The 11342-nt window shown below is 38.5% G+C and overlaps 1 protein-coding gene across 1 annotated transcript; it reads right to left on the bottom strand.

Annotated features, from left to right (window-relative positions):
* Positions 1 to 1771: 1771 nt before the first annotated feature.
* On the bottom strand, positions 1772 to 4098 carry LOC114301086 (sorbitol dehydrogenase). Its single transcript, XM_028245995.2, has 6 exons — positions 3935 to 4098; positions 3713 to 3780; positions 3355 to 3591; positions 2499 to 2789; positions 2214 to 2401; positions 1772 to 2084 (listed from the first exon to the last, which is right to left on the bottom strand). Exons 1-6 carry the CDS (start codon positions 4026 to 4028, stop codon positions 1892 to 1894), a joined length of 1071 nt encoding a protein of 356 aa, XP_028101796.2. The 5' UTR covers positions 4029 to 4098; the 3' UTR covers positions 1772 to 1891.
* Positions 4099 to 11342: the final 7244 nt, after the last annotated feature.

The raw sequence follows: 11342 nt of genomic DNA, 5'->3' as shown, positions 1-11342 counted from the left end.
GGATCATCAAAATTAAATCCAAAATTGAGCCCAATGACCCATCAAGTAAGGAGTCAATTACAAAGATCCAAAGAGAGGATCTAGACTCCTTGCACTACTGGATTGATCCTTGAGATGAGGAATACTTAAGGGATGGTATGAGGAATAGGTATCTGAAAGTATTTGCAATTCTTATACCACCGTCGATGGCACAGTGGTACAAAAGAGGAAGCAATAATTAACCATCGATCTCGTAGATATGCTATGTTCGTTTGGAACAAAGATATAGGATTGCAGGGCTGTCGAATAGCTTCTGGTACCTACACTCATGTTTCTCCAATGTTCTATTTTTATTTTTTATTTTTGATAAATTACAAACACACCTCTTAAAATTTACTTAAATTACAAATTACCGTTGTAGTTTTAAAAATTACATTATGCCTTTGAAGTTTCTAATTTCATAACAAATAAGTTATTTTATTAATAAATCATCAGGTTAATTAACAGTTTTTAATAATGTTAAAACTTTATTTCAATTAATAATTCAGAAAATTTTATTATTGTATAGGTGAACAGTTAGAAATTTTATTTTTTCAATTAATTTTGTTAAATAAAAAATTCTTACAGGGAGATATTTGTAATTTTCCAAGCTACAGAGGACAATTCGTATTTGAAACAAACCTTAAGGGATGTATTTGTTATTTACCTTCCCCCCTAATCTTAGCAACCTATTTCTATAGAAAAAAAATCAACAACTGTAAGGTTTTGTCTGTTTTTAACGAAATCACGATTAGAACAAATAGATGATTTAAAGTAAGAGAAATTAATTGTATTGAACCTTCAAGGTGGTGATAGGTCAAAATATTTTTTTGTGCAACAATTGGAGATGAAAAGGAATCTATAAGGTATATAATGGGAACCAAGAAAAGGAGAAAAACCCAGAAAAAGGGATTCGGCTGTAGCGGAGACTCCGATGGCTATCCAGTCGAAACGGTGCTGTGTGTGTAAATGAAGTCCACGGGCATAACCAGATGTGCACACCAAAAATAATAATCCTGTGGTGCAAGCCTAAAGTTTTAATTTTATACAAAGTGACGTGGCAGCGTCTAAATAATGGAACAGAAGATTGGTACAACAAATTGGGACAGGTGATCCAACCCCAAGAACACCACAATACTGTTCCTTGGAAAGGCTAAAAATAATAAAAAAGGAAAACACAAAGCAAAATAATATTCCAGGCATCCTAAAATAATAGTCTATTTTGAAAATTTAATTTTTGTTTTTGATAATACAATTATTATATGGATCTATTTAAGGAGAAGTTAATTAGGTATTCTTGAAGCGAATGACAAATTTAATTAGAAGTTAATTAAGTGTTCTTGGAATAAGGTTGTGACGCTATAACGTTTGCTTGATCATATAAAAAAAAAATGTATTGAGGAGTAAGGATTGAACTTGCAAAAATATTTGGTGCTTTTAAGATAAGAATTGTACGAGTCACATAAACGTTCACATCTAAACATAGATCATATAATATGACTTATACGCATATCTTTACGTGAGAAAAATGTTTAAATTCATTTCTCCACCAAGGTGGGTGGGGTCCATCTAACTCAAATCATCAAAATCACACAAGCCGGACAAAGTTTGCATAGGAGTAGAAATATTCTTGACGAGCCCAATTATTTTGAAGTATAATTGGAGAAGTTATTGTAAAATAAGATCTTGATTGGCCCATATCATTACTTAAATGCAAGTTAGGTTGTGTTTCAAAGGTTTCTTCAACCTCTACTAGCAAGATTTAACATTTAAAATTTTATTGAACTAATCAAATAGTTAAGGAATCGATCAATTATTTATACGAACTAACTTAATTCAAACTATCCTAGTATAAAAACCTTCCTCAGCCACCCTACAAATTAAACATAACTTTGATGGCTTTGCCACCACGAGCACTCGTTTCAAAGGCTTCCTCCACCTCCTTCTGGGAGAATCCAAATCTGTGGGTTATCAGCGGCTTCACATCAATCCTTCCGCTGCTCAGAAATTCAAGACATACTGGCCACGTGTTTTTATATCGGAAAATACCAACCACGTCAACCTCCCTGTAAGTAAAAAACCATAAAAAACCAATCAACCATCATCAAAGCTAAAAATTACTAAAATTTTGTTGGTGACTTCAATATCAAATGAATTGAAAAAAAAAAAAAAAAAAAAAAAATTGAATCAAATACCTTGCAGCAGCGGGAGGGAGCGGGACGGTCATTTCACAATGTCCCATTCCAACTAGGCAAACTTTGCCACCAGAGGCTGTGGCACTCAAGGCTGTCGACATGGTTTTGCTAAAACCAGCACAATCAAAGGTCACACTCACTTCACCTCCCATGGCTTTTCGAATTTGTTCTACTTCTTTACCCACATCCTACAAAGACACTTCTGTTAAAAAAAATGGCAAATTTTTGGGAATTACCAGTTTACAGTGTCATTCTGTGATTGGTTTCTATGCAAATAGTGCAAACCTGCATATTTGATGAAACTTTGACTACTCCATCTGCACCAAGATCTTTGGCAACAGAGAGGCGGTGGTCATCCACATCTACGATCACAATTCTGGGGGCTCCAAAAGCACGAGCAGCGAGCATTGTAACCAGACCTATAGGTCCCGCTCCAATGATCAATACGTTGGTTGTAGGACCAATTTGAGCACGGAAACAAGCATACACACCGACACTGAGGGGCTCGCACATTGCTCCTTCCTCCATGCTTACATTATCAGGCAACTTAAAGCATAAACTTGCAGGATGCACTATCTGTCAAATACCATCAATCCAATCCAACTAATAATTATAAATCTAAAAAAAAAAAAAAAAACTAATTGCTTCGATAGGTTTTTCAAAAAACAATTTTCAGAAAATTCTACTTTCTTGTTTTTCGTGTTTTTTTGTTTTTACTGAATTTTTTAAATATTTTAAGTCTTTTTTTTTTTTTACTTTTTAGATATATCTAACATAAATATACTTAAAAAGTAAAAAAATTGTGAAAAAAAACCTTTTAAAAATTCACTAAATACCAAAAATATAAAAAAAAATACGAGACTTCAGTACATTTTTTGTATTTTTATGTATTTATTAATTTTTAAAAATATTTTTTCTCAATTTTTTTACTTTTTAGATATATCTAAGTAAGGTGCATCTAAAAGAGTAAAAAAAAAATGTTTAAAATTTTAAAAATATTCACTAAAAACAAAAAAAAAAAACATAAAAACCAAAAAACTCAATTTTCAAAAAACTTAAATCAAAAAATTCAAACCAAACACACTATTTTGATCAAAAAGGGCAAAAGTAATATAAAATAGATTTTATTTTATTTAGTGACCTGATTGGCAAGAGAACCGTGAATGGGAGGAGTAGCGAAGAACTTCATGTCGTGGCATAGATTGTAACGACCTTCCTTGCAAGGATTGCATTGGCAGCAACTAATGCCAGGCTCCAAAGCCACTCGGTCACCTTTCATTAATGATTTCACCTCACTCCCAACTTCTTCTATGACTCCTGCACACTCGTGTCCGATCACCATCGGCTCATTCACAACGAAGTCTCCACATCGCATTTTCTGAAATTATACACAACATTCACAACCAGTAATGTATTTGATAAAGAGCCCTTCAAGTAAATCCATGGTCTCTTTTATCATTAATTTTTTAATTGATGATTGTCAATAGATAATATATCACCTTGAGGTAATGAACATCACTGCCACAGATACCAACAGCTTTCATGCTAACTCTAACATCGTGGGGACCTAAAAAATTATGAAGAACATAAATAACCCCATGAGTAATAAGACAAATAATACAAATACGCATTATTATTACGTAAGAAAATCAAAAGCAAAATTAAGCTACAATTTTCATCATTCTAAACACAATTAACAAAACATGCACACATATATATACCAAGAGGAGGAAGATGGAATGGTTGAATTTTAAGAGCATTCACGCCAAGCAGCCACGCTGCCATGTTCTCTCCAGATATTCCTCCCTTACCCATGTTTTTTTTTTTTTCTTCCCTTCTTTTCAAACAAACAAGCCCTCAAACTTACGATTGGTTTGGTGTCGACAGTGTATACCTATATATATATATATGTGATATGTGAAGAAGACCTATTTTAGTCATAGTAGGATTAGATCAGTTATAGATTTACTTGGTAATTGATTCTTATCCAAATTGATGTTGATGATGTAATTAAAGAAATTAATTTTTGAGCAATAAAAAAAGTATATATTTGATTTGATTAGATAAATAAAATTTGGATTTGACCAATTTGAATTTAGATTTGCATAATCGTATTGACATTTAAGATTTGGATATATATCCATCTAAAAAAAGGTTTGGACTTATATATATATATAATGATGTAATGATATCTTATATCATATCATGAATTAGTCTAAGGGTAGTCACACGGGGAGAGATTTAAGGAGGATTGCATTAGTTATCCACTTTTTAACTTCATGCGGTGTATTTGTATTTAATTTTGCAACAATTCTACTCGCATAATACTAGTTTGACATGAACTAAAATAGTATATTTTTTCTATCTTTTTACTTTTTTTTAGTCATATCATCTTTTTATTTTTTTATATATTTTTCATAAAAAAATTAAAAAGTATATTAATTTAATACATCCCAAACAACCATTAGTAATGTTAGGGATTATGAAAAAAAATATCATGAAATGTTTTATGAAAATTTTTTTATCCTTTAATTAGTGTGGTGTTTTATTGTATATATAATTCATGATTGGAGAATTTTCATAAAACATTTCATAATGTTTTTTCCATAATAACTAGCATTACTCTAATACTAATCACATAATTGCCTATAAAAATACTATTATACTTTCTTTAAAAATTTAAACAAGATTCTAAAAAGAAAAAGGTTAATTTTATTTTAAGCTAATTACATCAATGGTCCCTAATTTTTTGTAAGTTTCAGTTTGGCTCCGGTACTTTGAATTTCTTCAATATGATCCTTATACTTTCTATCTTGTTCCACTTTGGTCCTTTTTTCTTTACAATCTTGATCCTAAGGTTTTAGTAATTATATTCTTGCCTCTTAAGTTTTGTTATATTATAAAAATACATTATTTTATTTCCAACGCCCCACGCGAAGTTGACTCACTAAGATCTTCTGATTTCCTTCACTTTCAACCGATCAGAATTTGTTTTCAAAGCTTCTTTCTCCATTTTCACCACTTGAGGCATATTTCTCTCGAAGTTTAGCACATTTTCCCGGGTTTTGACTTTCTTTGACTTTTTCTCTTCCCGAGAGTTGACTTTTGTTGACTTTTGGCAATTTTAGCTCATTTTGCTCATTTTTGCTCATTTTGCACATTCTTTTCAGATGGTTGACGATGCTTCATACAACGAGGGTCCTCTGGGGATGGAGAAGGAGCCAGACATCATTCCGCTGCCTTTTAGGATTTGGCCCTTCGACCTTACGACGTACTGTCCCGAGGAGCACATCTTACCACCCAACACTTTTCATCATTTTACAGACTTTACGCGACGAGCACCCGCAGACTTGCTACTATGGGAGCCGGAGTCTCACCTATCTCACTACGCGTCTGAGGTGCATACTGCACTCTTACATTTTCTGCGATGTATTTTGTATTTCTTGCATACTTCATGCTTTCGCTTTGTATTTTATCTGCTCGTTCTGAACACATTTACATACACAACACTTTTGCTCATCCTGAACACAACTCACACATTGTATTTCTGCTCATTCTAAACACAGCTTACACACTGCATTTCTGCTCATTCTGAACACAACTCACACACTGCATGTCTGCTCATTCTGAACACAGTTCACACACTGCATTTTTGCTCATTCTGAACACAACTCACACTATATTTCTGCTCATTCTGAACACAGGTAGCTTTCCGTTCTACCCGGGCATATGGGTCGATTATAGCGAGGGAATGGTACATGGAGCTCCCAGACGATGTTTGACAGATTATTGATGAGGTAGGGTTCGGCCCATTTTGCATGGGGTTATCGCGTCTTGCGGCGAGTCGGACTCTCCTGGGTGCGCTGGTAGAGAGATGATGGGACACCACCAACTCATTCCATTTTTCAGCTACCGAGGACATGACGATGACCCCATACGACTTTGCTATGATGACAGGCCGCGATGTGGGAGGTCGGCTGATCCCATATGATTCTGATATGGGTGAGTGGGAGGCATGATGGACCTATCTACTCGGAGCTCATTCACCCGTCTACTGGTCATCGGGCACAGTTAGATACACCTAGTTCACAGATCATTACAGAGGGAATGAGCCCGAGACTGTTATGGCTACGGAGTAGTGCGCTCGGGAATTTCTGATGTTCCTTTTCGGGACCACATTATTCTCCGATAGGGGGAACACGGTCGGGCTACATTTTCTGAGTGCTCTAGTGGACTTATCCCAGGTTCGGCATTTCGATTGGGGTGGTGCTGGCCTTGCTACCCTTTACTGCTACATGAGCTTGACCTCCCGCAGGAGCGGGAACATAGTAGGCGGCTATTGGAGAGCTTGGGAGGTACATTTCGCCTTTCTGATTTTCATTTCTGCTCTACATTACTTGTACACTACACACTCCACACATTACGTCCCAGACTCCGCATTCTGCATTTTCTGTGTATTCTGTATTCTCATTGCCACTATCATGCTTTTCACTGCTATAGGTATGCACCTATTTTCCCGATGCTTGCTCCTGATCCGGAGGTTGAGACACCACTTGAGGTGTCATACTCGCGTAGATTTGAAGGTCGATGCCGGCCCAGACCCCGGGAGACCTTGCCATATCTCAGGCATTATTTTGACACAGTACGGGCGACCGAGGTAATCCAGAACTTTCAGTTCTTTATGCTTTCAGCTTCGGTTCATCTTGCATATCTATGATAACTAATCAATTCATGCACTTGCTATCCGCAGATCAGCTGGCAGCCTTGGGTAGCAATGCCAGGGTTTTCTCGGTTCTAGTTTACTGGGGCATGGGGCGCCTCCCGATACCGGATTCTGTTTGAGGGACCAGTCGACAGAGCCTGGTTTCTCGGGGAGCGTTTCATGCACCAGACACTAGGCCATCCCGTTCATGAGATCCCTTCACCGCCTCCATTAGACATGCGAACCACATAGAGTCTCTCTTCCCAAGAGGTTAGCAATTGTAGACACCCCATTTTTGACCGTCCTTAAGATTTGGATGTCATCGTTTGAACACTCGACGATCATCTATTTTTGTGTTTGTTTTGAGTTCCCGGAGGCCTCACCAGCGCGCCTTGCCTCAGGATCTCTCAACTTGCCTGTTTTGTGCTTGGTTGTGGACCAAACACTTGTGTTTTTTGCTTTTTGGGGAAGAGGGTGGCTTGTTGGCCATCCCCTCAACCCACCAGCCTTGGCTTGAGGCCATCGGCCACAATTCCCTACCATCGGCCAATAGTATTGGCCGGTCGGCATTGTTTTTGGTCAGCCGACCCTTTGTGTTGGTCGATCGGCCATTTTTGCTGGCCGAACCCTATTCATCTGCTTTATGCAGATATTTTGTGCCAGCTGGCATAGCTAGCACGCATAATTAACCCCCTCCATACACGTGTATGGAGGGATTTGCCTCTTGCTTAGCTTGCTTAGGAAGCTTTGCAATTTTGGAATTCTATAAAGAGGGAGCTTCTCCTCCCTCCTCAAGGGTTCTAGAGGTTGAAAAATCAGGGTTAAAGAGTGAGATATAGTTTTGTATCTATACTCCCTTGTTTGATCATATTTTGTGCATTAAAGTGAGTTTTTGTCTTATTTTTGCACTTGAACACCTAGCATTACACCATCCTTGGGTTGCTGAGGCACTAGAGGGTTTTTGTTAAGGTTCTTGAGTTGATTTTGATCAGAAAAACCTGCTGGAGCCTTGTTCTTGAAGAGGGTCTACAAGGGTGAGTTCCTTACTTTAGATACCGCCTTCTTGCTTAGGCTTTTAGCCCTTCTTGCTTATTGTTTTAAGCTTCGACTATAACTAATAAAAGTTCTGATTTTGTGTGCTTTAGAACTTTGTTTTAGGTCACTTTGATGTTTGGGGTTGTTTCCCCCCTCCAAGGCCTTGTTAGGCCTTGTTTTAGGCCATCCATTTTGGCCATTGTGCTTAGCCTTGCATGACCTCTCTACCACTGAAATCTAGAGGATTTTCAGTGGTGGAGAGGTGGTTTTGGTGTCTTAAATAGGAGAGGGTCATCCCCTCTCCATGTTGTTTTCAATGCTTGCATAAATGGCTTATGTAGGTAGCTCGTATGCTTAGCTTGTTTTAGCTTCATTTCAGTATGTATTAGGCTTTGTTTTGCCATGATACACCTCTGTTTTGAGTTGGTTTAGATACACCATGCATGCTTTGTACACTTGTCTTGTAATCCCATGATTTGCCTTAACATGTACCTAGCATTTAGACTACCATGCTTGCATGTTTTGGCTCAACTCCATGAATCTTTTAGGCTTGTTGTAGCATGCTTAAGCTCTGTTTTTCATTGTTTTGGCCATGCTTGCATTATTTTGTATAGCCACCATGCAATCTAGCTTGTTAGCTTTAAGTGTCCAAGTCATTAGCATGCTCCATTTCGATCATTTCAGTGGTTTGGCATCACTTGTAATGTTATTTCAGTCCATTTAGTATGCTCATATGCTTGCACTTGTGACTTCTTTAATGCTGTAAAGAGTTGATGCGTTATGCCTCGTAAATGTGTCATTGTGTATGCCATCATGCCTAGGCATTTGGGATGTCATCTAAGTGGGTTTTTGGGCTCATTTTAGCATGTCATATCTCTGATTTTGGTTGCTTAAATCATGCCATATTTGGTCGCATTAGGTGTAGTGTAACACCTCTTTGGCGGCCTTGCATGCCTCATGATTTTACCCCTTTGTTTTAGCTTGTTTTGGCTTTGGTTATTGCATGTTTTAGGCTTACTTTTCCATGCCTTAGGACTGTTTTGGGTTATGCTTGCCATATGCTCTTTGATTTGTGTAGCTTTGGTTCAAGTCCCTTGACTAGTCTTGGGCTTTAGGCCTTGAGTGTTCCATGCTTAACTTGTTTTTGTGGTTTGGCATCACTCCTAGCATTATTTCAAAGCATGTAATATTGTCACATTTGCATACTTTTCTTTCCTTTTAAGTGTTCCTTAAAGTTTCCCTTTTATGCTTAGATGTTAGGCCATTATACATGCATGTTTGTATGTGGTTTTGTCCTTCATTCCATAGCATTTTGGCCACTGATTTGGGCCTCTTTGAGAGCTACCCAGATTGGTTTAAGACCATTCTCGCATGTTGTTGCATGCTTGCCTTGCATGTTGTTGCATACTTGGCCTATCGCATGTTGTTGCATGCTTGAGTTATACCGCATTTGGCATGCTTTCGTTAAGTTGCTTTGCATGTTTGCATGTCTTGTCCCTTTACATGTTGTTACATGTTTGCCTCACATGTTGTTGCATGCCTACATGCTATTGCATGTTTGTCATTGGCATTGTTGTTACATGCCTTGCATGTTTACATGTTTAGGTTGCATGCTTATTGCATATTGCTTGCTTGCATGCTCATGTCGCATTAGCTTGCTTGCATGCTTAGGTTGCATCGCATTGTGCATGCATCCCTTGCCTCTTGATTAATCATGATAGAGGTTGGGGGCCCCTTTATGTGTTTTGTGTGCATTTCATTTGATATTAAGTGCACACTTGGCTCCTTTGGCCATTATGCATTGAAATGCGTGATTGATGGCCTGAGGGTCGAGAGCTATACTCCCTTGAGTTCATAACATGATAGGGAGGGTGGTGGTGCAAACTTTCCTTGAAAATGCATTGCCATGCTCTGTTTGTCCTCTGCTGTAGCAAAATAGCTTCTTGCAGGAATAGATGGTCGGTCGGCCACCTTCACTGCCGGCCAGCTATAAATTGTTGGCCAAGAGCTTCATTTGTGGTCGATGACCAGTTCCCTATGGCCGGTGGCCTCACCTCTTGGTCGGTGACATCTCACAGCACTTAGAAGGTGGTTCAGAAGCATCCCTGGAACTTGTGCAGTTTCCAGAGGTGCAGAGCAGTGCAAACAGAGGCAACATGTAGCATGGTGATGGATTTCTAAGCAGAGCCGAGCATGCATGCATTTGTCCCTCTTCCCGAGGCTGTTTTACTATTTTCATAGCTTTATTAATTTGTTTAATTAGTTAAGTGTTGTGTAATAATTAATTAGCTTGTTAGTTAGTTAATTTATATTATTTTTGAGCTTCAATACGGCTTTCCAGAGCCCTAGTTGAATTAGCTTGTTAGTTAGTTAATTCAAACCGAACGGCATCACCCTATAACAGTAGGTCCCCCACGGGGTAGTGAAAGCGGTTTTCTCCCTGTCTTCGGGTGCCATCAAAATCTGATTGTAGCCTGAAAACCCATCCATGAATGAGAGCAGCGCATGCCCAGCAGTGAAGTCCACTAATTCGTCGATATGCGGCAGAGGAAAGTCGTCCTTTGGACTGGCTTTGTTCAAATTCCTGAAGTCCACACATACTCGAATTCTGCCGTCTTTCTTCGGCACCGGCACAATGTTGGCTAACCAAGTTGGATACTCAGATACTAACAGGGACCCTGCGTCGATCTGTTTGGTGAACTCTTCTTTGATTTTCAAGGCCCAGTCTGGGCAAATCCTTCGGAGCTTCTACTTAATATGTCAGGCTTCTGGGTCAAGAGGGATCCGGTGCTGTACAATCTCAGGATTGATTCTAGGCATGTCTTTGTAGGACCACGCGAAAACATCTTTGAAATCTTTTAATAAAATGACTAAGCGCTCGCGTTCCTCCGAAGACAACGTGGTCCCGATCTGGACCAGCCGCGGGTCCTTCTCAGTACCAACATTAATTGAGGTGATTTCATCAACCAAAGGTTTTACAAACCTCTCCTGCTCTTGATCGAGCAAATGTTTCAAAATCAGAGGAATTTTGTCCTTGTCGTTTTCATCAAAATTTTGAAAGTCTTGATTAATGCAATAAACTAAAGGCACAGAAAAGTACTCAGAAGCCACAGCTGTACAGTTCTCATTAATAACATCTGGTCCGTCCGATCCTTCGGTTACAACATACTCAAAGGAAAATGAAAAAGATGACCTGGACAGGACAGTGGCATCTGGGTTATCACCCTCAGGAATACTAGACTCAGACTTCGAAGAGCTGGAATCAGATTCTGACTCCACAGACTCTATGGAATCAGATTCCGTCTCACTACCTGACCCAGAACTGCTTGAGAAAAAGCCCTCCTCGTACTGCCAAATGAGGGAAGGTGCGGTGGATGCATCGAGAATGCCAG

Source organism: Camellia sinensis, chromosome 1, assembly GCF_055761805.1.
Source record: "Camellia sinensis isolate YWXY chromosome 1, ASM5576180v1, whole genome shotgun sequence".
Classification (NCBI taxonomy): domain Eukaryota; kingdom Viridiplantae; phylum Streptophyta; class Magnoliopsida; order Ericales; family Theaceae; genus Camellia; species Camellia sinensis.
Note: the sequence above shows the minus strand (reverse complement) of the source record. Positions and strands in the feature narration are given on the sequence as shown.

Coding starts and splice junctions, on each gene's coding strand:
- LOC114301086 (XM_028245995.2), bottom strand. CDS start 4,028: ATGGGTAAGGGAGGAATATCTGGAGAGAACATGGCAGCGTGGCTGCTT. Junction 3,781..3,934: donor ATTCCATCTTCCTCCTCTTG/GTATATATATGT, acceptor ATAATTTTTTAG/GTCCCCACGATGTTAGAGTT. Junction 2,085..2,213: donor CTCCCTCCCGCTGCTGCAAG/GTATTTGATTCA, acceptor TTTTACTTACAG/GGAGGTTGACGTGGTTGGTA.